The 25,032-nt window shown below is 54.2% G+C and overlaps 2 protein-coding genes across 12 annotated transcripts; both read left to right on the top strand.

The window, feature by feature from the left end:
* The first annotated feature begins 132 nt into the window (after nucleotides 1-132).
* BMP15 (bone morphogenetic protein 15) lies at nucleotides 133-3,022 on the top strand. Its single transcript, XM_066333747.1, is given in 3 exon segments — nucleotides 133-838; nucleotides 1,332-1,505; nucleotides 1,508-3,022. Coding segments are annotated over 3 exon segments (1,092 nt in total). The 5' UTR covers nucleotides 133-519; the 3' UTR covers nucleotides 2,107-3,022.
* A 1,771-nt stretch (nucleotides 3,023-4,793) lies between these two features.
* Nucleotides 4,794-24,253, top strand: PHKA1 (phosphorylase kinase regulatory subunit alpha 1). Of its 11 annotated transcripts, none has more exons than XM_066333785.1 (33): nucleotides 4,794-4,935; nucleotides 5,039-5,197; nucleotides 5,684-5,731; nucleotides 6,282-6,450; nucleotides 6,818-6,900; nucleotides 7,072-7,152; nucleotides 7,574-7,672; nucleotides 7,780-7,926; nucleotides 8,235-8,288; nucleotides 9,832-9,954; nucleotides 10,071-10,166; nucleotides 10,920-11,027; nucleotides 11,222-11,300; nucleotides 11,743-11,877; nucleotides 12,929-13,038; nucleotides 13,672-13,816; nucleotides 14,726-14,804; nucleotides 15,229-15,308; nucleotides 17,087-17,263; nucleotides 17,651-17,745; nucleotides 17,913-18,052; nucleotides 18,178-18,334; nucleotides 18,495-18,574; nucleotides 18,767-18,845; nucleotides 18,932-19,061; nucleotides 19,452-19,553; nucleotides 19,965-20,080; nucleotides 20,392-20,430; nucleotides 21,213-21,257; nucleotides 21,489-21,659; nucleotides 22,164-22,217; nucleotides 22,355-22,555; nucleotides 22,805-24,253. In XM_066333785.1, the coding sequence occupies exons 1-33, from the start codon at nucleotides 4,858-4,860 to the stop codon at nucleotides 22,976-22,978; spliced, it is 3,633 nt and encodes a 1,210-aa protein (XP_066189882.1). In that variant the 5' UTR covers nucleotides 4,794-4,857; the 3' UTR covers nucleotides 22,979-24,253. The 11 variants fall into 11 exon arrangements, 9 of the variants coding, with proteins under 9 accessions (XP_066189882.1, XP_066189877.1, XP_066189883.1 ...); XM_066333780.1 differs by having other exon boundaries at nucleotides 15,229-15,404; XM_066333786.1 differs by lacking the exon at nucleotides 21,213-21,257.
* Nucleotides 24,254-25,032: the final 779 nt, after the last annotated feature.

Raw genomic sequence — 25,032 nt, 5'->3', positions numbered from 1 at the left:
AAAGCATCCACTCAGGCTCTGGCTGGCCCCATTCACCCGGCACGCAGGGAGCTCCTGCCTCTTTAAAACCTGATTGAGTCCATGCCTTTAAAATGGGCCGGGGCAGGCACCTCCTACCTTGTAGGAGGAGGCTGAGCTAGGAGCAGGTGGGCTGAGTGAGCTGGTTCTCCCACCCCACTTCACCCCACTCCCCTACCCCAGCACCTTTACAGCCCCCACAGCTAGGCTTTGTTGGGCTAGCTTTGCTCCTGGTCTGGGTTTTAGTCTGGAATTTGTACCCTTTTTTGCATACAGATTTTCCCCACCTTTTTGTTTCTGTGCCAAGCTGAAGCAGCTAGTGTGGTTGTCCTGTTTTGATAGGAGCTGGAAGCACCCTGGGATCCTTTTACTGGCACCTGCAGTCAGCTCTGCCTCTCAAGTGGGGAGAAGCATGACTGCAGGTTCTCCCTAATTCTTCTGCTGGCTATCCCCGCTTTGTCCCACTTACCTGCTCCCTCCCCAAACACACACTCACCTATCATGGCTATGCCCTACCCTTTCACTAGCCTCCTCCTCCTCCTTGTTGTGCCCTTTTCCCAGGCTGCAAGCCAGTCCCCACTGCCCCTTGGCTCCCTGCCTGCTGTCCCCACCCTGCCCCTCCTGCAGGCTCTGCAGCCACGGGCTCCAGGCAGCCCAGGCTGGCAAGTGGGGCCAGCCAGTGGACAGCCCTTGCGTTACATGCTGAATCTGTACCGGCGTGCTGCTGACCGTGAAGGCCGACCCCGCCGCAGCCGCAGCCTTGGCACCAACACTATCCGCCTGGTCCAGGCCAGTTCTCATGGGGGTCAGCCCTGGACAGGTAAGGAACTGGTGGACATTAAGGATGGTATGGGGGCTTAGTAGAGCTAGCAGGGTGGCTTGAACTCTGAAGGCAAGGTCTCTTGCCTGCTTCCTTCCCCCACTCTACAGTGTCCTGGCTGGGGTTGATCTTGGCCGTGGGGTTCCGCTTGGCAGGAGTCCAAGGCTCTACCCCAGGGGTGAAAGGGGCAAGTGCATTGCTTGTGTGCCCTTGTGTGCCCTTCTCTCCTTCCCACCCTGCCTGATGCTGTGCCAGGCTAGTGGTGTTGGTGCAGAGGATGGGAAATGTTACACACTCTCTTTGCCCTTCATGCCACCAGCAAGCCTTGGTACATGGCTTCTGCTTGCTGCAGCTTCTGCCTTGAGCTGGGGAAGATGGTTGTTACAGGCTCTGCTGTGCTGTGTGTGGCTGTGGCAGCACCATGAGAGAAAGAGCTGCTGCACAGTGCCTCCTGCACTATGCTAAGGGGGTTCTGGTCGCTGCTTCTCTGCAGGTCGCTGGTACTTGCAGGCCCTCACCTACCACCTGGAGGGCCAGCCAGAAGCCGAGCACCTCCTCAGAGCCACTGTGGTCTACCTGCCCAGTCTGTCACTGGCCCACAGTCGCCTCCTCTGCGCTCTGGAGCTGGTGGTAGCTGGCGAGACACCCAGGGTGATGCTCAGCCCTACTGCCCTCCCCGCCATGGCTGGGCCGAAGTTGATGTCACTCCTTACATGGTGCTGGGGAACAGCAGCGTGGGGAGCCTGGCACTGCGGCATGTCTGTGTGCGTGCTGGCCGAGCAGGAAGCCATGATGCCCCAGTGGCCCCTGGCCATCCTTTCCTCCTTCTTTATCTTAATGATACCCAGGCAGGGTTAGCACCTCCAGCAGCAGAGCCCCACCGACACCGACGTGATACACGGACATTGGCTCATGACCTGCCCAACTACCTGCGGGAGCAGGGAGGGGAGAAGAGTGACTGTTCCCTCCGCCCCTTCCCTGTCAGTTTTGCACAACTGGGCTGGGACCACTGGATCATCGCTCCTCACCGCTACAACCCACGGTACTGCAAGGGCACCTGTCCCCACCTTCTCCGCTATGACTACCATGCACCCAACCATGCTGTGGTGCAGAGCTTTGTTCATCAGCTTGTGGATGCCAATGTGCCCCGGCCCTCCTGTGTGCCCTACCGCTACAGCCCCATCAGTGTCCTCATGATTGAGCGCAATGGAGGCATACTGTACAAGGAGTACGAGAATATGATTGCAGAGTCCTGCACTTGCCGGTAATTTCTACTGCCCCAGCACATCACCCCTGGGCTCTGCCTCTTCCTGCAGATCTGGACTTTAGGGTTTATCTTGCTCTGCCTGGGGCTCACTTGGCTCATCTCCCCTCCCCATGCAGTGCTGCTCAGTGGGGAGGTTTTACAATGACAGTTTTATGTAAATTGTGGATTTTTAAAGGCAGGAACCTGTGCTGGGGTGGTTGCCCCATGGCATCTGTCCTTCCTGCAGCCCCCATGGCTGCTGCCTGGTTTTGGTGGGCAGGGGGGCTTGGCCTGATGTTCTCAGAGATGAGCTGTGTCACTACACTGGAGTAGGAAGCTCTTAGGAGGTGACTGGGAGTCTCCCAGTGGAACCAGGGCAGAGAGGATAAGTCCAGGTGTCTCTGTGCTCTGCATTTGACACAATGGTGGTGTCAGGATCTGATGTGACCCTGCTTGTGGCATTCCTTCCCAACTCACATGCACCTCATCCCTATCTAGTCTCAGCTGCTGAGGCGTTGCACCAGGCTGAGAATTTGGGCTGGAGAGGAAGCCTCTCTCCTCCCCTGCAGTTCTGCTCTGGAAGGGCTGTGAAAAACTGGAGGAACCTGAGCTGCCATCTCTGCTTCCACTGCCAGAGGCCAAGTCAGCTGCCTGTGCTGGGCTCTGTCTGCTGTTTCTTCCAACACACTTGTTCTTCAGCTCCTTGGCTTGCCCTCTGGCAGGGCTCAGGGCTTGTTCTGTCCCAGAGATCAGACTCCCGTTGCAGATGTCTCTCTACCTTCTTGCACTCTTGCTGTCACACAGGCCTTGGGCTCTGCTGGGTTCCTGGCATGTCCCTGTTCCCAGAAGGGTCAGTCCTGCTCTCAGCACCCCTGCTGCCTGACTTTCCTCTATTTATTGCTTGACTGTGAATAAATAAATTGATTGATTTTGCTAAAGACCATCTTTGCCTGTTTTTGCATCGTCCTCAGGGTGCCCCTATGGCTATATCCCTGCACAACTGCCCTTGTGCTTTCACTGGAGGGGGTAGGTGTGGGAGTAAATCCCAGCTGGTTCAAGTAGGGTCTATGAGAAGTGCCTCCCCTGGACCATTGACCTGCCCTAGTGCAGAGGAGACCACATGGGGCTGCAGGCAGCTGCCTCCATGGGCATGGGAACAAGAGATGCCCCACATTCCTCTGTATGGGGCAAGTCCAAGAGACCATGGAGGGGCAGTGAGCCAGGTCTCCTCGGGCTGTCTGTCACCATGGCCAAGGCATTTCTCTGTCAGGGCTATTGTGGGTAGGTGTCTGCAAGCAAACGTGCCTGTGCTGGATATGGTACCCTGTTTGCAGTGCTGGAACAAAATTTCCATTCTTTGAGCAGCGAGGTAGAGGTGACATTAATCATCCTTGGCACCAGAGCCTGGGGTCACCGTCACTTAGATGCTGTTTCTCCATAGCTCATGACTCTTGCCAGGGTCTCCTCTTGCTTGGGGTCCAACCCCATCTGTTATTGCTGACCCAGGTTCCATGGGGATGTTTCAGCACTTTTATTTTTTCCATGAGTGTTTGCTGTTGGATGGGGTGATGTCAACTCTAACCCCTCCCTTTCCTGCCAGCCTCAAAGTTTCTTTCCCATCCCTCAACAGCTGCAGAGTCTGACACAGCTCCCAATTAGTCCCCACCTGCCCAAAGGGGTCCCCAGGATGAGGTGTGCTGCGATCTCCAGGAGGCCACTGTGCCTAAATGCTGCTGGTGCACCTGTGTGGCTGCACATATGTATGATGTACACGTGTCTGCCTGCACCTGTGCTTGCAGGCATATGCAGTGTATGCTCTGTGTGTGTGCATGTGTATGATTGTGTATGTGCACAGGAAGTGTGTCCATGTGCTTGTGTGTGTATGTGTCCACAGGTCTGCACACCTGTGGATGTACATAGGTGCATGTGTGCGTGTATTGCTGTGTGCTATGGACACACAGAAATACAAAGCACAGCTGTGTACACATGTGTACGTGTGGAGGTATGTGTGCACATAGGTCTGCCTGTGCATGTGTTCCAGTGCAGGTAGGTGTGTGCACACCTGTACACGTGCATGTGAGTGCATGCCCATGCCTCTATGCACACGTGCACACTTACGGACGTTTCCATGCCTTTCTCTACATGTGTCTGTGTGTCTGTCTATGCACCCAGCATGCGTATGTGTGTCCGTACAGACCCACATCGGTTTGTATACCCATCTGCGTGTCCGTCTGTGTGTCTGTACAGTCTAACCCAGTACGGGAACCCATCTGTGCGTCCCTGCAGTCCAACGCCACACACCAGTCCGCGTGTCCGATCCACACCGGCACAGGTATCCGTGTGTCCACGCGTCCCTGTACCCGTGTACCCGTGTGTGTGGCCGTCCATGTATCAGTCCGTGTGTCTGCCCTTGTATCTGTGCGTCTGTCCTTGTAGCCGCGTAGCCATACTCAGCGTTGCTCGGCCTTTGCCCGGCAGGCGGCGCCGAACGCCACCGCCCGCCGCCCTCAGGGCCTCCATGGTGGCAGGTCCTGCCCTATCGGTAGTGAGCGCCCCGTGGGCCGAGGCCGCCGCCGAGGAGCGCAGGGCAGCGCGGGTGGGGCGGCCGCTCCGGGGCCGCAGTGGCGCTCCGTTGGCGTGGGCACGTAGCGGCGGCAGCGAGCAGGCGGCACTGCAGGGCGGGGCGGGGCAAAGCGGGGCGGGGCGGGGGCTCTGACCGGAGCCGTGCCGTCCCGCCAGTGCCAGTGCCGGTTCCGGTGTTGCTGCCGCCGTCATGAGGAGCCGGAGCAACTCGGGCGTGCGTCTGGACGGCTACGGGCGCCTGGTGCAGCAGACCATCCTCCGCTACCAGGTGCAGACCCTGCCCGGGAATGAGGAGCAGACCTGGGACCCCGGCGCGCCCCGCCGGCGACTGGGCCAGGGAGTTCTGTGTGAACGGTGTATCCCCTCCGCAGGACGCGGTGACGGGGCTGCTCCCCGCCAGCGCCGATCACCAGGACGCCTGGGTCCGGGACAACGTGTACAGCATCCTAGCGGTATGGGCTCTTGGCCTGGCCTACCGCAAGAATGCCGACCGCGATGAGGACAAGGCCAAGGCCTACGAGCTGGAGCAGGTAGGAGGGAGCAGGAGCCGGAGGCGGGGCTGGTGTCACTCGAGGACGGCCGTCTCCCCGGTCTGGTCAGCCTTTGGCGCAGCTGGGTCAGGGGCCCAAAGGCAGTGCCGTGAGGGAGGGGACACGACTGTCCCCCGAGACGGCGCTAATAGGAATGGATGTCAGAGCCTTCTCTTCCCAGACCTCACTGGAGCCCAACCAGAGAGTCTTAAGCTCTGGCTCTGGGGTGATCTGGGGCCACAGCCCTTTTTTCAAGGGCTAGGGAGCCATGTCCTGCAGCCATGCCCTCTGTCCCACTGAATAACATGGCAACCTGGCCTTGCTGGCAGACCAAGAAATCTTCCCTCTGCTGTCACCCAGGGGCTGTGAAAATGTGAGCAGGGGCTCTGATTACAGACGCTGAGCCCCACAAAGGTCAGCAGCCAGCTGATCCTGAGTCAGGGCTTCTCCTGGAGATTAACAAACCTGATTTCCTTGTTCCTGCAGAGTGTGGTGAAGCTGATGCGGGGTCTGCTCCAGTGCATGATGAGACAGGTAGGGGCTGGGGAGTACCTCTGAGTGTCAAGTGGTCTCCTTAAAGCCAGCTATGCCACAGAGGCTATCGTCCTAGCTGTACCAGCCCTCCCCAGCCTTCCCTGATGAGCAGAGGGAAGGCTCCCTTCCAGCAAGTCTTGAAATAAGTTCTGAGTGAGCATCAGTCATGGGTGTGATTGAAGTTCCAGAGCTGTGGGCTGGCAGCCAATGGAGCCTTTGCCAGCTGCTCCCTGTCTCATGGCCTGGCAGGCACTAGGATTCTAACCTCTCCTCCCTGAGGGTATTTGGGGTAACCCTTTTCTCTCTGCATGGTGCAGCTGTAGCAGTGGGCCCTCCACTTCTAAAGTCCTGTGCCACAGCAGCGTGTGAGCCTGCACTCACTGCCTTGGTGCACAATGGGGCTCAGCCCAGGGGTTGTGGAATTTCTGCCCTGCCAGGCACTACGTTGTGTTCTCCACTCATGGCATGGGACAGCCCTTGGCTTGGGAGCTGTCAGATCTCTCTGAAGACAGGGTTTGATGAATGCCTGCATCTCTTTGCCCTTCTCAAGGTTGACAAGGTAGAGGCCTTCAAGTACAGTCAGAGCACCAGGGACTGCCTACATGCCAAGTATAACACCCAGACCTGTGCCACCGTGGTAGGAGACCATGAATGGGGTCACCTACAGATGGATGCTACCTCCCTCTACCTCCTCATGCTTGCACAAATGACGGCCTCAGGTAATGCTGGGGGCTGCCATTGCAGCTTTGAGCATGCTGGTCTTCAGGTTCACCAGAGTCTCAGTTTGGGTGCAGCTTCCTGGGTGCCAGGCTGTTCCAATGGCTTCCGTGACCCCCACTGTTTTCTTATGCTCACAGTACCTGAGGTGGGTTTGGGCCCCTTGATGTCAGTTTCTCCAAAAGCCCGTGTGTGTCTGAAGCCCCAATGCTGCTGTGAGGGGTGGGAGTGGAGATGGAGTCAGCTAGGACATAGCTCCTGTTGGGCAGGCATGCAGCAGGGAGGAATCGTCCCTGGGTTACTGCAGCCCCATCCTGGGTATGCTTGTGGGGCTGAAGCGGCTAATGTGAATTCTTCCCTCTACTTTAGGCCTCCACATAATTCACAGCTTGGATGAAGTCAACTTTATCCAGAACCTCGTGTTCTACATTGAAGCTGCCTACAAAACTGCGGTGGGTAGCATGTGCTGGGGAAGGGGGGTGTGCTTCAGTGGTGGAGATGTTGGACTGGTGTCTGGGGACAGCTGTGAGTTCTCCCGAGCCACATCAGCGTCTTCTGGAAGCACCATGTATAGGTGGGATTCAAAGGCTTTCTGGGTGTCTGAAGCAGTGCCTGGTTCACAGGACTTTGGCATATGGGAGCGTGGAGACAAGACAAACCAAGGCATCACCGAGTTGAATGCCAGTTCTGTTGGCATGGCCAAGGTGAGCTGGGAAGAAATGCTGGCTGGTGGGATGAGGACCACCAGTGGCCCTGAGCTGCTTTTTGACAGGGCAGGCTGGGCACGTTGAACAGCTGAGGCTCAATGCCCCATGCAGTGATAGGTTCCTGGGGAGCAAGACTTTTCTTGTGCGCTGGGATAAAACTCTGCCCTTCTAGCCTGAGTTTTGCCTGAACTGTAAGCGGAAAGTTAATTGCAGGTGTGTGGCAGAAATGTCGCAGGCCCTTTTGATGTCTGGAGATGTGGTCCATTTTTGACCAGAGACGTTCTGCAGCCACAGCAGGGTTCAAAATCTTTTAAATTTGGGCAGTGCTTTACACACAAGGACTAGCATGGAGTGAGAGCTATTAGAGGTGAGCAGCATGGTGAATGACATGCCTCTTTGGATCTCACCCTGCTTGCAGGCTGCCCTGGAGGCACTGGACGAGCTGGATCTCTTTGGAGCCAAGGGGGGCCCAGAGTCGGTGATACGGGTGCTGTCAGATGAAGTGCAGCACTGCCAGGTGAGACCCATTCAGGTGTTATGCTGTTGCAAGAGGATCTGATCTGTTGGATTTGCAGTGTGAATGATGCCTGACAGCCTAACCACCTCTCCTTCCCCTTTGCCCAGTCCATCCTCCACTCAATGCTGCCCAGGGCCTCCACATCCAAGGAGGTGGATGCCAGTGTGCTCTCTGTCATCTCCTATCCGGCATTTGCTGTGGAGGACAGGGAGCTGGTGGAAATCACCAAGCAGGAGATTATCACCAAGCTGCAGGTGAGCATCTCTGCCCTTGTCTCACTGTTCCCAGGAGACAGCTGCAGTCTAAACTGCTATAGCCCTATTTTTCCTAAAAACATGTTCTGTGGGGGGTTGCCTGGGGCATGTCCTCTCCCCCTCTCCATGACCTGTGGCAGACGTGTGCATAGAAGCAGCCCTGTATGCTGCAGTCCTGGGCTGTGATTGTGGTACATGAGTGCTGGGTGAGTGAGGGAGGGGGTGTACCCTGCCCCTGCTTCTGCACTGGAGGTACAAGATATCTCACACTGTGCCTCCTGCTCAGCAAATCTTTCCCTCCCTTCCAGGGGCGCTATGGCTGTTGCCGCTTCCTCCGGGATGGATACAGGACTCCCAAAGAGGTGAGTGTCCTCAGCCCTGTTACCTGGCAGGACCTGACTGCCAAGCAGCAGCCCACCTGGATGCAGCACAAAGGCTGTGTTGGAGAGCACTGGGAAGACAAGAGCCCTGAGTAGCCCCACGCAGTGTCGTGGGTCTGGGCAAGGCTCCCCAAAATGCCAGAGCTCATTGGAGAGGTGGTACGTCCCACCCATGCCCATAGCAGATGGCCAGAGGCTGGCTCTGCCTGCTTCCTGGGACCCGGTGGTGTGTCTTTCTTAGGCTGGGAGATAGGACCAGTGCTCAGCATGGGGGCCCTGCTGAGGTGAGCTCTCCCAGGGCTGCACCAGCCCTGAGTAAGGGCTGGAGGCCTGGGGAGGTGGCTGCAGAGTCGCTACCTAATGGCCTCACCTATGGTATCTTTGGAGGTCACAAAGCTGCTTCTGTCTCTCCTAGACCATCAGTCAGCTTGGGTACTGCCAGAATGGCTCTGGGAGCAAGTGGAGAGTTTGCTGCTTTGAGGAGAGAAAACAAGAAAATTTTACAAGCAACAGTCTCATTTGTTAACCACTGAATTAGGAACTAAATTATAGTCAAAGGCTCTTAGGTCATCACCAGCTGCTGGCCCTGTGACCTTTGGTCATGAGTACCTCTGAATGCTTCTTCTTTGTGGCACCTCTGCAGACCTGCCCATAATAGGCAGCATGTGTGGCTGCCCCTATCCAGAGCCAGAGAGAAACAGCAGCATCTCCAATCCAATGTTCCTAGTGCTTGTGAGCTTTGATCACATGCAGAGTTGTGGATTACTTACTTCTGGGGAGCTGTGAGGCATGGAAAGAGCAGCGGTGCCTGCAGAAGTATGCAGCCAGCTAGAGTTTGATGGGATTTTGGAAGCTTATGGCTTGAGTGCAGGTAGAGGACATCTGCTCCTTCTGTTCTCTCTGCCTGAAGAGTCTGCTAAGGCCAGCATTCTCCCTCCTCTGCAGCAGACAGAGCAGTTAGCAGGGAGGATCAAAGAAAGGGCACTACACCACACAGAGCTGTGGTGGGAGGACTCTGTGCAGGCAGCTCTTCATCCTGACAACTTCCCTTATGTTGGGCTCACAGTGGAACAACATGGCAGGAGGGCCCTGGAGGAACCTCTCTGGCTCTGTGTAACCAGCCCAAGCCTTCTCACCTGGCTGGGCCAGCTTGATGATGCTGGAGGAGACAGATACTGAGAGGCTCATGCAGAGCCGGCAAGGCAAAGGGGACCCAGCATGGCACAGGGGATGTTATACTCTTGCTGTACAACAGCACAACATCCGGGGGCTCTGGGGTGCTCTTCTAGGGACCAGATAGACCCCAGGAAGTGTAAGTCTCTCCATTATCAGTGCAGGGGGCTCAGGAAGGCGTAGTTCAATGGAGAAAACAGAGGCTGGAGGTTAAACTGCCTTTCAGCTCTCTCTTGGCCATCTGCAGAGGAGTGGTGAGAGGACATTTGAGGTTGGGATCTCAGGAGGGGTAGAAGTCCTGTCAGTTTGAGGGGATCCTGTTACGTACCACCTGCCTTGATGTCACTTACAGGACCCCAAACGCCTCTACTACGAACCTGCTGAGCTGAAGCTGTTTGAGAACATTGAGTGTGAGTGGCCTCTCTTCTGGGCATACTTGATGATTGATGGGATTTTCAGTGGAAACATGGAGCAGGTAAGAGAGGCAAGACCTGCTGGGCTAGTGGAAAAAAGTCCCTGGCGGGAAACTTGTGCAGAGAAAAGATGCAGGGAGCCATCACCAGCAGCAGATTCTCTTTTGTTTCTTCTCAGGCGCAGGAGTACCGGGAAGCCCTTGAGGGGGTTCTCATCAAGGGGAAGAATGGGGTACACCTTCTGCCAGAGCTGTACAGTGTCCCACCAGATAAGGTGAGTGATCCTGAGCTATGGCGGAAAGCAGGAGTGTCTGACAGAATCACAGGATATTCTGAGTTGAAAGGGACCCACAAGGATCATGCTCTGAGACTCCTGGTCTCATTACCAGATAACTAAGTTTTAAGTGTTTATTAAGCCAGATTGTTAGTGAAGGGGCACAAGTAGTGGATGGAAACCTCATGTATAAAACGGATGGCTTGGAGCTGTTATGAAAATGTTGGATAAAAATTTGGTTTCTTCTCTTAAAGCATTTCTTCCTCCCACACACACGAGAATTCTTTTTTGATAGTCTGCTTGCTCAGAGACTGAGTGCTCCGAGAGCTCAGGACAAGCAGACCTGGGCTGAGTAGGTGATGTTGAGCTCCAGTTAAGTGGTGAGGGGATTTGTGTGGGCCTGGGCTGAGAGCAGTGGCCTCCTGATGCCCAGGTCATCCAGGAGAGATGCGCTTCTCAACAGTATCAGAAAGCATCTGTGGGTTCTCCTAGGGTATGTCAGTCCTTCAGTGGGATGGCCCAAGCTGAGAAACCAAACACGGTCTGAGCAGCTGCTTTGTTGTCTGACATGGATGCCTGGGGCAATCATAAGAGAGGAGGAATGTAATCAGGCTCTTTTGGACCCTCTGTGACCCTCTGTTGTCAGGCCTTGTTTTAAGCCTTGAACTGCTGGACTGCAAGATACAGTGAGGATGCTTCCTTCAGCATCCTGTGTCTATGGATCCCTTCTTGACCTCCTGGCTTATCTTCCAGGTGGATGAAGAATACAGGAATCCACACACTGTGGACAGGATACCCATGGGCAAGCTGCCGCACATGTGGGGACAGTCCCTCTACATCCTGGGTTGTCTGATGGCTGAGGTAGGGTCATCCTGGGTGCTGGGGAGGGCTGTGGGACCATGCTCTGAGCTGAGAAGGCACAAATGCTGCCAGCTGCCATGGGGAAGTTGTCACCTCCATATCCCAGGATCTCTTAAAGGTGGGTTGTCTGTAGGCATCACCCATTCTACCCTACCCATAAAATGTTAAATTTCTTTATACCTTTTTTTCTGCAGGGGTTTCTAGCTCCCGGTGAAATAGATCCCCTCAACCGCCGTTTTGCAACTGTCCCTAAACCTGATGTGGTGGTCCAAGGTGAGGGAAAGGAACCAGTCCCAAACCCCTGAGCCTGGCAGGTTTGGGGGGGACTCCAGCTGTGCAGAATTCACAGAGGTGGTTCTGGGGTGGCTCTGCTCTGGGGTGGCTCTGCTTGCTGCCAGTCTCAGCCCTGGCAAGGTGGGTGGAAGACAGGGTGCAAGTTCTTCCATTTAATCCTGTGTTGACGCACAAAACCACCATCTGCTGAAGCCTCCTCTGCAGAGAGGTTGAAAACTGTCTTCCTGCCACTTGTGAGGAAGACTTGTGTGTATAAAGTGTTAGGAGGGGCAAAGCAGACATCTGCAGTGGGAACTGGTTCCCAAGGGGCCCCAGACAGCTTCCTCTCTGTGGTGTGGTGCCTTGTGTGTGTCCCCAGAAGCACGGGGCAGTGTTGTCACACCCTTGTGCCTCTTGCACTGAGACTGTCTTCTGTCCTCAGTGTGTATCCTGGCTGAAACAGAGGAGATCAAGGCAGTCCTGCAGAAGGAGGGCGTTGATGTGGAGACTGTGGCAGATGTCTACCCCATCAGAGTGCAGCCTGCTCGCATCCTCAGCCACATCTATGCCCGGCTGGGTGAGCTAGACTCTCTGCTCCTGCAGCAAAAGGGGTGCAGAAGGGTCTGTCCTACCCCTGGCACTCCTGCTCATAGACGCTTGTGTCCTGCTCTCTGCTTGGCTGATGAGGATTCTGCTGCCACTGATGGCAGTGGGGATAAAGCCACTGATGGCCAAGGGGAACAAGGTGGCAGACAGTGCTGTTCAGTGTGATTCTGATAGGGGATAGAGTTTTGGTTTGCAGTTGCACAGTCAGTCCAGGAACAGACAGAGACTCTGATCCCTATAGGTTGAACCTGGTGTGGGCAGGAGTTGTCTTCTGTTCCTGTTCCTGTACGCAGATCTGGTTGGGGGAGGCTACCCAGACCCCAGGAAGGGTCGTCTAGCCATCCCTGGGAGAGCCCAGAGCTTAGGCAATAGGCCTGTTGCTGGTGGGTGGGCAGGGCTGAGTGTGAAGGGAGGATGTGCTCACCTCTGCATGCTTGCTCCTTGATGCTGAAACTCCTCAGGCATGGAGTTTGTTTTGCAGGAGTCAGAGATTTAGCCTGGGCCAAAGGAGACATTTGATCTGCTGTGATTTAATTTGATAGCTAATTTAGGCTCCCAAAAGGCCAAGTGTGACATGGGCAGGGAGAGCAGCTTGGTGGCTGCCAGAAGTGACAAACAAGGGATGATGCTGTTGCTGCACCATCCTGGGCTTTGGGAGTAATCCAGGAACAATTGGAATGCTGACAGAGCTGTCAACTTAGGGGGGCAGCCCTATGCAGAGGGGTACCCCTCTGCCCTGCTCCAGCTTCTGACATGCCCAAAGACCAAGAAGTGTGACACTGCAGAAGTCAGGACAGGCTGTGTATTGCTGTTTCAGCATGCCTATACCCCTCTGGGCAGGTCTGGGGACAGATAATTACTGTCTCTTAGAGCTGTACCAGCTTGACACAGGGTTCTGGGATATTCCAGCTACAAACCAGCATTTCCCTTCTGGCTGGTAGCAAGAGGCTTGGCACTGCTTGCTGCTGCAGCCCCTTTCATGAGGAGGCCTGTACTAAAAACTCATCTTCCTGCTCTCCCAGGCCGCAACAAGCAGATGTGCCTTACTGGACGGCCCTACCGGCACATGGGTGTCCTTGGGACCTCCAAGCTCTACAAAATCAGGAAGAATATCTTTACCTTTACCCCGCAGGTGAGTGACATTGCACAGGCTCATTGCTGTCTATTTTGTGATATGAAACTGGGCAGGAAGTTTCTTCAGTGGCTGGGTACTCAAGTTATTCCAAGATGTGGTTATCTAAACACTATCTAAACAGCCTGGGAGTGTGGAGTAATCCAGCTCTGTGGCATGAGGCAGCACAGTTGGTGGTCCTGGCTGTATGGATGTTGGGACAGTTTGAGCCTTTTAATGATCAGTATTGGATGAAAATCTGTGCTTACCCTGACAAGGACACCAGAGGGAGGCTGATGGCAGGCCAGGGATGCGTGTCCAGGGGACAAGCAGTGTTGCAAGCCTAGTATGATGGAGAGTGCATGTTGGCTTGGAATAGGCACAACATGGACTTGCTGTGTGGGGCTGGATGCTGCTGCTGCTGAGCTGTAGCATTAGTTACATCCTCATTGTTAGTGGCCAGTAGCTGCCCTGGGGGTTGAGGGGGCCTTTGCTAGGCTGTACTAGCACCTGCTAAGCTGTGACTGCAAAGGTGCATGCCCTCAGTGCACAGCATGGCTAGCTTGACTGCGTGCCTGTGGGAAGGCATGAGTGGCACCATAAGGCCGTGGTGACTGTATGAAGGGCTGATCATGTCTCTTGCTGTCCTCACAGTTCATAGACCAGCAGCAGTTCTACCTGGCTCTTGACAACAAGATGATTGTGGAGATGCTGAGGACAGACCTCTCCTACCTGTGCAGCCGCTGGAGGATGACTGGGCGACCAACCATCACCTTCCTCGTCTCCCACACCATGCTTGGTATAGATACTCTAGCCTTGCAAGGCATTTGGCTAGAGCAGCCCTGGAAAATAGCTCTGCGTGAGGAATGGGATGGGGACATGCGTGACCATCTCAGTAGCAGGGATGTGGTGAGGCTGAGGTAACCAGTAGTGTCCTGTGAAGAGCTTACTGCTCAGAGGAGCCATGCTGAGTGGACACCTGGCCTGGCAGCTAACAAGGTTTCCTGTCAGGTACTAGTGCCTGCAGCTCAAGGGCTGTTTGCTGGCACAGATGTATTCAGGCTCCAGGCAAATAGGCTTGTGGGAAGGCCTTTTGGGAGCCAGACCAAAAAAGCAATTTCCCTATAGAAGTGTTCTTGGTGCTCTTTCTGTGTCTTTACTCTTCCCTAAGACTGAGCACCTGCTAAAGGCTTTCCTAGTCAACAGAGAGGGGAAAACAGTAAACCAGAAGGAGCAAAGGCACTGAGTAGGACTGGCTTGCCTGCAGCAGCTCACAGCTTCCCTGTGAGCCTGGTGCAGGAAGGGGACTTTGTTCTGCTTTAAGGTCTTTCTGTCTCTCCTTGTGTACTTGAAATCCCCTTAATTTCTCAGGTGTGCCTTTTGCTGTGGTGCCTCTTGCCCTCAACAGCAGCCTCCCTGTCCTCTGCTCCCTCATATCAAAGGCAGAGACAGAGCAGGGGGTTGTTAGGTGCTCCTGTCCAGTATTGTCTGCTTCTGCCCAAGATGAAATCCAAGGAGCCTGGAGTGCATCCTGGCATGGTTTTTCTTGCAGAATTTCCCTTTTTGGGTGGTGCTTTTGGTACCACAGTCTGACCATGTACCTCAAAATAAGGGTCTGGCCATGGTGCTTTGGCTGTCTGGTCCTGGGTTACTTTCTGGGAATGAGTTTGAGTGTGAGAGCCTGACTGCCTGTGCATCTTCTACCCAGATGAAACCAGCAGCAGTGTTCATCCTACGGTGTTGGCGATGCTGCAGAAGCTGCAGGATGGGTATTTCGGTGGTGCAAGGTGAGTGCAGCTTCCTGCAGTGTTGGAGGGAGAGGGCTCGTGGCTTCCAAGAGCCTGGGTATGAGGATACCTGCTGGGCAGAGCATAGGCTGTGGGGGAGCAAGCTGAGGAGGATATATTGGGATGTGCTTGGCTATTAGCATGCCCTGGGGCTACAGTCCGAGCAGAAGAGATGAAAGAGAGAATATGGCTCTTCATGTCATCAGACCCATGGCTGCAGGATTCCTCTAATAGCTTTTGGGTGGCCCTTCCATGCCCACCCATGGCTGAAAGAGTTGCAGGCAGCTAAAGTAGGCACCGGTGTGTGTATGGTTCTGGTGAACATGCCCTTCTCCATTAATGGGCCTGCCCTGGAACCAGGAGGTAAAGTGAAGGGTCTCACCTCCCCTTTCCTCTCCATATGACCTTCCTATCTCTTGCCCAGAATTCAGACTGGTAAATTGTCGGAGTTCCTAACAACGTCATGCCGAACGCACCTCAGCTTTATGGACCCTGGGCCAGAGGGTAAGGTCTTTGCCAAGAGTTACAGGCTCAGCAGTGACAGCTTTGAGAAGCTAGATGCCGAGGAGTGGCTGCATGGCTTGCAGGTAGCAGAGGATGGTAAGGGAGAACAGGCTAGTCATTGCTGTGGGGTGGCAAATGCCTAACTCACCCTTGCAACCATAACACCCAACCTCCTTGCCAGCATACACTGCTGTGTTTTCTTCATGTGCTTGGGTTTTCCTCATGTCCCCATCTGGCCCTCTGTTGGCCTTGTCTGGAATGAGCAGCTCTGACCTTCATAAGCTGCTGTGTGGAGAAGAGATACAAGGTTGGCAGCTGGCCTCCACCTGGAACATGTGGCTGAGGATCTTTGATGCATAAATGGCAGTGCAGAAGGTGATAGCACAGTGACCAAGGTGGTGGGGAAGAGCCACTGTGTCCCTAATCTCTGTTTTTTTCCCAAAGCCTTTGCTCCTACTTTGGGCAGAACTGCTCCAATAAGTGCCAAATTGAAGCCTTTCTGCTCCTTAGCCCACTGCAGCATGAGGGACCCACCCCTTGTGATGGGACCGTGGCAGGGTGCAGGTTTTGCAGTTCCCTTCCAAGCAGGCCTGGGGACATCTCCTGTGTGACCTAGCACTGGTCATCATCAGACTTCCCACTATCTGTTTTACCTCTGCAGCTCTGCTGGTACTCTGAATGCTCATTTTTCTTGCCCTTCTGTCACTTTACTTCCAGCCTTCTTACAGGCTGCATCGGGGTTTGTCCAAGGTGTCTGCTTCGCCTCTCAGCTCCAAGTGAGAGGATCTGACTGGCCTTTCAACAGCATCTCAAAGATGCTAAATTTTACAGTTTTCCTGTGGTCAGATGCTGGTGAATGCTCTCAAGGTGAATGTTCTCAAGGGTGGTGCTTAGAGGATTTTTCCGGCTTAGCCTTCAGGCACTGTCATGAGGCATTCTGTCGAGGGGTGGAAAGGGGATGCCATGCTGCTTCAGGTGCAGTCAGCATCTCATGTCCTGGGGTCAACACACCTCTGAGTTTGCCAGCCGGAGAGCAGCATAGCTTTGCTCTAGCACACTGTAAGTGCATTGACATCTGTGTTTTATCTGGGGCAGTTCCTCCCCAGGGGCACCCCCTCACTTTTACCTCCTGACTGAGCAGAGACCTGGCCTCTGAGCACCCTCTTCCATGCTGCTGTTAGTGTATGGTGCCTCTGGTACTCCTGATGTGGTGTTGGGAGCTGCTTGAAGCTGGTGAAAAAGCAAGGCAGCAACCATAACACTTCCTGTAACTCTCAACTTATCAAATAACTGTTGCAAAACCCACCTTGCCTTGCTTCCTTGCTGGAGTCCTGCTTGGAAGATGCCCTTCCTGTTCCAGAGTGCTTGTAAGTGGTCTCTGCTTGGACAAGCTGCCTCTGACTGTACCTCCCCGCTTCTTCCCTGGTGAGGAGTGTGAGGGTTTTCTTGCAGGGTTTGAATGGGACACTCCTGCCCTTGCACAGTCTTGAATCAGAGACATACTGCAGCCCCACTGCTTCCTTTGTCATGGTGGGACACGGATGGAGCCTCAGTTTGGGGCAGGCAGTGTCCCAGGCAGCAATCATGCAGGGTTGCTTTGTGTTCCTGGCTGCTGGCACTGTCCATTAGTCCACCTGGCCGCCAGCACTGGCCCTACATTGTCACTTCATGCAGCCAGCAAAGCCGTGTCCCTGCTGAGGCACAGGTGGGAGCTCTCTGGGCCTTTGGGTGCCACAGCTCAAAATGACTGAACCTTGCTCTGCTGCCTTCCCTTCCAGAGGACACCGACGATGAGGTTGCTCAGTATCTGGATCACCTGCTGCAGCGCACTGCTCCCCAGTCAAATCTGCCTCCCACCACCCAGCGGGGAGGGCTGAGCCGCTTCAGGGCTGCTGTCCACACCACCCGTGACCTCATGTCCCTGGCATCCAAGGCCAAGGACCTGCATGTCCAGAGTGAGTAACTCCAACACACTCCATACACTTCCCTTTAAGTGCCTTGGGAGCTTTCACATATTTTCACAGCTGTATGATGCTGGGCTTCCCATGGATTTCAGTGAAACTAAGCCTTTACCCGGGCAAAGGCACTTTATGTCCATCATGTTAGTCCTGGCTATGGAGTATCTTGGAGTTGGTTCCTGTGCAGCCCCATGGAAACTCAGTAAATGATGGCAGCTCTCTGCAGTGTTCCTCTGAATTGGTGGACAGGGGCTGCTTCTCCCATAGCCAACTTCTCTGCAAGGACTGTTGGGGCAGCAGTGTCAGAGTGTCTGAGGTAGTTTGGGGCACAGTAGTGGTGACTGGGGCTGGACATGTCTCTACCAACCTGTGGGTTTTTTTTAGATGTTGGGATGTATGTCCCCAGCAGGATCTTCCAGGCATCGCAGCAGTCGGTCAAGCTGCTGAGTTCACCCCATCAGCATGACTTGGATGGCAAGGTGAGCTTTGTCTCTCCCAGACTGAACTATCTTTCAGCTACAGCCAGAGTGTCCTTGCAGGATTGCAAGCAGAAGTCTTATTGTTTGATGAGGGGGAATATGCATGGGTCCATTTGGTGCAGGGTGCTCGTGGTGCTAATCGGCAGCATGGGTCTCCCTTCCCCCAGAGCCATGCACCCTACGCAGAGGTGAACTTGCCACGTGATGAGGATGGCAGTGTTGACTGCAAAGCACTGGTGAACCAGCTGTGCATCTGCCCCACACTGCAGGAGCAAGCAGACATCCTTTATATGCTCCACATTCTCAAGTAGGATGATCTCTGTGTCCTGAGGGCTCACTGTGCACTGAGGGGTTTGGCACAGCCCAGGGAGCCTGCCAGGGGGCGACAGGCAAGTTGCTGGATATAACGCAGCACCTCCTTGACCTTCACAGGGGACCTGAGTGGCACACGGGGCTTGATAGTGAGCCTGGCCCCACCGTCAAGGAGCTCCTCACGGAGCTGTATGTGCGGGTGGGGGAAACACGCCAGTGGGCTCTGATCCGCTACATCTCTGGCATCCTCAAGAAGAAAGTTGAAGCTCTGGATGAGGTAACAGCTGTACAGCCAGCCTCCAGCAGGCTGAGGTCTGTCAGGGAGGAGGCAGCAGAGTGAGCAGGTGAACCATGGCTGCATCAGCTCTCTCTCCCTCTGCCTTGTGCTGAGCTCCCAAACCCTCAGCTGTTGACAGCAGCTGCCTTTCTGTCCCCAGGCCTGTACTGACCTCCTGTCTCACCAGAAACATTTGACAGTGGGGCTGCCCCCTGAACCACGTGAGAAGACAATCTCCACGTGAGTGTGGCACCTCCCTCTCCCCAAGCATGCTGGGCTGGGTCTGGATGTGAGTCTGCTGCTCTGGAGGGCAGGAGTGTCCTGGGTGGCTGTCCCAAGCTTGTATCTCTCCTCTTGGGGCTGTATAGACTAGGGGTATGCAGGGTTTGCTCTGCTGCTTCTCACCTTCTCTGCTGTTTATCCATGCCCCAGCCCGATCCCCTATGAGGAACTCGTTCGTCTTATTGATGAAGCCAGTGAGAAGAACCTTAGTGTGTCCATCCTCACCCAGGTGAGGGACCAGGGTGCCAGGGGACCTCACAGCTGTGTGTCTGCCCTGGTGAGCAGCAGTGAGGTGATCTGCCTTTGCCACTCCAGGAGATCATGGTGTACTTGGCCATGTACATACGCACACAGCCTACACTGTTTGCTGAGATGTTCCGCATCCGCATTGGGCTCATCATCCAAGTGATGGCAACAGAGCTGGCACACTCCCTGCATTGTTCAGGTACATGGGGTAGGGACAGCACCCTAGCTGGGGTAGGTGCTGTGATGCCTGGGGCTCTGTCAGCCAGAAAGGAGTACTCTTAAAAGTGAGCAGCTCAGGCTAAGACAAGACCCTGCATGGAAGTGCCAGTGTCTGCAGCTGGACGTGTTCTTGAGTAGCACAAACAAGTGATTGCACTGCAATCTCCATCCCAGCATGTGTTGGGCTGGCATGGCAAGAGTCCACGTTATAGGCAATACTTATTGCCTACAATTATATACAATAGTGTATATCCTTGCAAGATGAGCTCCTGTACCAGTGCTCCCCCTGCTCACAGAATGACATGCAGGGTAGCAATGTCCTAGGAGGACTGTGAGGCAGGCTACAAAGTCACAGTTCTCTTCTCTCCAGCTGGAGAAGCCACGGAGAACCTGATGAATCTCAGCCCATCAGACATGAAGAGCCTCCTCTACCACATCCTCTCTGGCAAAGAGTTTGGGGTGGAAAGAAGCGGTGAGTCCCAGCAGAGAGCATCTTGGGGCAAAGCTGAGTGCAGATCACGGCCAGGTCTACATGTTCCTACCTGGGAGGGGTGTCCCTGTTTTCCCCCATGTTCAGCACATGCTTCAGTACTGGAGGGGTCCAGCAGGAAGCTCTGCACTTCATAACGACAGTGTGGAGTGATTTCTGGGATCAAGCCCAAATCTCTTGGCTATTTGAGTTTTGCTTAGGTTGGCACTTAAGTGGTTGAGTCTGAATTGAAACAGTTCTGTACTGTGCTCATGGATCTCTGATGTTATCTCTGATGGTTCTCTATCACGTTAGAGGGCAAGGTCATGCAGAGGTACCAGTGCCCAGGCAGCAATGTGGGATGGTCATGCCTTGAAGCAATGTTGCCCACTCTAGACCTCTCTTCCCCACCAGTGCGTTCAGTGGGCTCGTCACTCACCCCTGCTGTCTCCATCTGTGACATGGGAGCTCTCGGGACCACCCGGCCTGAGCGCTCTGGTCTCATCAGACTGAAAAGCGAAATCAAACAGGTGAGGGCAGGTGGTGCAGGCCTCTCAGGACAGGTGTTGTGGGTGAAAACCATCTACAAACCAGGCAGTACTGATGGAAGAGTGAGAGACACAGATGCTTCCAGGAGCTAATTTTGTCTCCAGTCCTGCCCCAGGGGGAAAGTTGGGGTGAATCTGGTAGTGGGTAGGGGTTGCGTTGGCAGTTGAGGGGGAGCACACGGTTGCTTGAGAGAGTGCAGGGGTGGGGAGGACTATGTGGTGTCCCAGGAGTGGCTAGTATCTTGGTGGGCATCTTCCATCAGCAGAATCTTCATTTCCTTCTTCTCTTGCAGCAGTTGGATAAACGTAGGCAGTCTCTGCCTGGGAGTAAGGTGAAGCCTCCTGGGTCCTGCAGCTTCAGCTTTTGCCCCTCATGCCATGCAAAAGGGTATCTTCCCTGCATGCACAAGTCAATGAGCTTCTCTCAGCTGCTGCAGCAATGAGTTGGCTTCCCCTCTAAGAGACTGCCATTACAGCCAGCTGGGAGCTGTGCTCAAATACATTTCATTATACCCACAAAATCTGCTGAGCAGGATGGCATGATGCTGCCAGTGCCATGACCAGTAGTGACTCTGCTGGACAGTTCACTGGATCCTGCCTGCAGCCTCCTCAGCTATTTCTTCTCTGGGGAAAGAGGCCTCTGGTCAGCTACAAATGCTAAGGACCTCCTCTTGTGCTGTGTCCAGGAGACTGCTGAGCTCTACAGGGTGTCTTGTCATCAAAGGGACAGAGCTTGCTGGGACCAGGCTGATGCAGCAGAGTTAGGGCCAACTTGCTGTAGTATGAAACCTGACATCACAGAGGGTTGTCTGTGGGCAGTGACCTTCCTACTGATCCTCCTGTCTGCTCGGGACTGAATCCCTGCCCATACTAGCAGAGCAGTAACAGTCCTATTTCTGTGTTCAGGCCAGCACAAACCCACTGCTGCTGCAGCCCTGGCATGTGCAGCCCTCTGCGGCTTTCCTTTACAAACTCCCTCTGTCTCCAGCCAACCCTCACCCTGGGATAACTGCCCTGTGATCTGACTCTGATCTGTGCTGCTGCTTCTCTGTTTGCTGTGATTGCTGCCCTGCTCTGGCATGGTCTCATTTCCATCTCTTCCTTTCTCCTTCAGCCCCTCAGTTTGCAGTCCGGGGACACCGACCTCAAGTCCTCTCTGGTAACCTGTGTTTGTTGGCTGCACATGGGGTCTGTCCTGTTTGTGGCTGCAGGAGGGAGCTGTGCTCTGGGGGGTGCTACAGGGAGCTGGGGCTGTAAAGTGGGCTTCGCTGGGGGCAGGGGGTGGCAGCTCTGTCTTGGAAACCACAAACTCTTGAGCAGCAGTAGGGTGTATTCCTGTGGGATATTTAACTTTGCAGCAGTCTCTGTGGTTCTTGTTTTGTCTGCTCAGTCTGCTGGGCACACAGAGTTGCTGGGCAAGGACTCCTTTTCAAGCATGCTAGAAGACCAGGGCAGTAAGGACAGCCGACAGGGCCAGTGGCAGCGGAGGCGCCGGTTGGATGGGGCCCTTAACCGTGTCCCTGTGGGCTTCTACCAGAAGGTCTGGAAGATCCTGCAAAAGGTGAGTTAGACATCAGCTGGTGCCTCTCCATTCATGTGAGCCTCTAGTCCCAGGCACTAGCCTTGCCAGGGGGACTTAGATACTCAGGGCTGATTCATAGACAAGGCCTGCAGCTGACCTTGGAAAGCTGTGCAAGATGTGCACTTGCCTTGTAGTCTGTAGGACCTGTCTCAGCCTGCATCTTGCAGTGGGGAGCTGAGGTCTGCTCAGGTGCTTCATGCATCAGGCAGACAAGGGCATGGCTAGAACCACAGCTGAAGGTGCTCTGGGCATAGCCCATCCTCAGTATGGTGAGCCAGGGAGCAGAGCCCCATGCAAGGGGCTCTGGCTGATGCTGAACTGATGGGAAAGGAGTGATGCTATATGGAATCAGGAGGTGTAGCTGGGGTGTATGGGCAGCATGTGTTGGTGCTGAAGTGGGAGCAAGTTTGTAGGCTGGACCTATGTATCTTAGCATGGTGCTTTGCCAAGCCATAACCATGATCTCTGCTTCTTGTTCTGCAGTGCCATGGCCTCTCTGTGGAGGGCTTTGTTCTTCCCTCCTCAACAACCAGAGAGGTAGGAGGTTCACGTGAATGGGGAATGGAGCACATGGGTTGTTGTGTGCTGGTTACCCTGGGTGATTGCCCGGCATGGATCAGGAATTGGGCAGGCGATACAGTGCTCTAGGTACATTTCTTTCTACCTCCTCACAGATGACCCCAGGGGAAATGAAGTTTGCTGTGCATGTGGAGTCTGTCCTCAACCGTGTACCCCAGCCAGAGTACAGGCAGCTGCTGGTGGAAGCAATCTTAGTGCTCACCATGCTAGTGGACATGGAGGTGCACACCATTGGTGGCATCATAGCTGTGGAAAAGATCTTGCACATAGCAAATGACCTCTTCTATGAGGAGCAGGTATGGGTCAGGGCTCACCCAAGGCTGCTGGCTACATTCCCCATAGCTGTGCAGGGCTCACCCACTTGGAGAGCCCTGCCTGTTGTCCCCATTGTGTTAATGGGGCACAGCCAAGCTGTAGTGTTTCCTCCCACTCCTCATCATCAGTGTGTCACACTGAGTGCAACAGAGGTTGCTTGGGATGGAAGCTGATAAAGGGATTGCTTTTATTCCTAATGATGCCTTTCTGCTTCCCTGTACAAAATCCAGAAAGCCCTGGGCGCTGATGAGCATATGCTGGAGAGGGATCCTTCGACAGGCATCTGCAGCCTGCTGTATGACAGTGCACCGAGCGGCCGTTTTGGCACCATGACCTACCTGTCCAAGTCGGTGGCCTTGTATGTGTACGACTTTCTGCCCACAGATGGCTGCTCCATGCAGTAGCCCTTGCAGTTCCTCACTGGGTTGTAGGTGCTCTGGGATGGTTGTTTCATACATCTGCAAAGATGAACACTAGGTTAGTTTGCAAGGCAGCCTGTGTGGCCATATTTCCTCCCAGTCCTGGCCTCTTGGTGGGTGAGCAGCCCTCTGAGAAACTCCACAGGAGGCACATGTCCTAAACTGACTTGTGCCTCTGTGGCCTGCAGAGCAAAGGAAATGCTGAGCTTTGAAGCATGCTTGTGTGAGAAAGTTCTGTCAGATGACTCCTCCTGAACTATCACCCCTGGAAACTCCTGTGTTTGAGGGAGTTGGAAGGGGCTCCCCTGACCAGACCTGTGTGCTCAGCATTACAATGCTCTTTGACTAGCTAACACTCTACCTGCCTCCAGCAGGTTTGCAGTTTTTAACTTCTTTGTGCATCTTTTTATTTCAAATCTGCAGGATTTATGCTAGTGTAGGCTGATGCTCTTGCTCTTCCTCCTGCTGATGGAGATGTTTTGCTAGAGGAATAGAGGATGGTGCCTGAACCTTTCTCCCAGCACATCCAAAATCAATATGGTCCAGCCCAGTCATAACTATGCTGCTTGGGAGCAGGCAGCCCATCATCCCCTGCAGGGTGTCCTATGTGCAGAGCTGGGGAGGTTGTGGTAGCCAGGATCCCTTTTATCTCCAAGCTGCTAGTACAGGGCCTCTGGCTGGCTGGCACACCTTTACTCTATCCCTGGCAGTGGTGCTCATGGCCAAGTCACAGGTTCCTGAGTTCTTGTGCCCTGTGAAGCAACTCTGAGCTTGCTACTTGGTGTTACCTGTGCAATCAAAACCAAGCTTTTAATGCTCATCTCCGACAGCCTGGCACAGAGAGGGGTGTGGACACGTGGTCCCGGCTCAAATCTATCCTGCAGGTCAGCCCCCACTCAGGATGATGCAGTTAGACTGATGATGATTGGGCACACACATCACAAAGTGGTGGAGGACGTGAGGTTCCCTTTTGGCTCCCTGGTTCACCTACCTAAACTTCAGTACACTTAGCACATTGAACAACAGGCCAAGAACCCTCACTTCCACCCCCTAACCTTGCAATGTCCCATAGCTTGTCACAAGCTAGCCTGATATCATCTATGTCCCCCTCCAAGTCTGGTTTACAGCTGTCAGTGAACAAGCTCTGAGCAAAGATCCCCTTCCCCTTTGGGAAAGGTTAATCCCGTCTAAGAGCAGCATGCCTTGTTAAAAACATAATAAAAAAACCTGAAATTGTGGCAGTGACATCAGCCACCAAGAGACTGAGTCTATCTCTTCAATGTCACTGCCCACAACTGGAAGAAACAGAGAAAGAACCTGTGTTCTAGAATCCATTACCAACCATCCCCAGGCCCTGAAGTGTCCTTTGATTGCCCTTGGACTATGTGTTGCAGTTCATTGCCATCCACAATGGAAGAGCAGCAATGGATAACAGTCTGAAGCTGAACCCGGCTGGGAAGTCTCCTAGTGCTGTGGCTTAACTTGTGCCCCAGGGGAGGCAGCAGACTTCCTAAGAAGTGGCATGTTGGACTCTCAGAAAGGAGTCCACTACAACTCTAACCCATCTTTCTCGGTGAGATGGACATGGTCTGGGGCTGCCACAGCCATGGCAGCACCTCTTGGTGTAGATGGACAGATTGTCTGGCCTTCCATATGAGAGGTTCATACCTGCTGTAGAGAGTCATGTAGGGAGGTAAGGTGGGCAAGGAGGAGGTTTGCCTCTACTCGCTTCTTTCCTTTAAGTTACTGGCTTCACCTGGCAAGGGAGGATACAGGATCCTCTTGAACCTGTGTGTTTTGGGTGGATGTTTCTATTCCTGTCAGGCAGGGCAGAGCCTGGTTCCACCAATCTTTCTCAGACTGCCCTATGCCCCTTAATCTTTCTGTGTCTTCTTATAGCTGAGCCCCGAGGGTGGGCAGATCTTGGTCACACCTAACACAGCTGTTCTGATCACTGCCATCCTTCCCAGTGAAAAGCTCTGGCACTCCCTGCACCTAGAGGCCGGGATGGCTGTGTGTTTTCGTGGGAGCTCTGTCTG

Source organism: Sylvia atricapilla, chromosome 21 (assembly GCF_009819655.1).
Source record: "Sylvia atricapilla isolate bSylAtr1 chromosome 21, bSylAtr1.pri, whole genome shotgun sequence".
NCBI lineage: Eukaryota > Metazoa > Chordata > Aves > Passeriformes > Sylviidae > Sylvia > Sylvia atricapilla.
The sequence above is the reverse complement of the archived record's forward strand: the minus strand, read 5'-3'. Positions and strand labels throughout refer to the sequence as shown.

Coding starts and splice junctions, on each gene's coding strand:
- PHKA1 (XM_066333777.1), top strand. CDS start 4,858: ATGAGGAGCCGGAGCAACTCGGGCGTGCGTCTGGACGGCTACGGGCGC. Junction 7,927..8,234: donor AGATTATCACCAAGCTGCAG/GTGAGCATCTCT, acceptor CCTCCCTTCCAG/GGGCGCTATGGCTGTTGCCG. Junction 19,062..19,451: donor ACACTCCCTGCATTGTTCAG/GTACATGGGGTA, acceptor TCTTCTCTCCAG/CTGGAGAAGCCACGGAGAAC.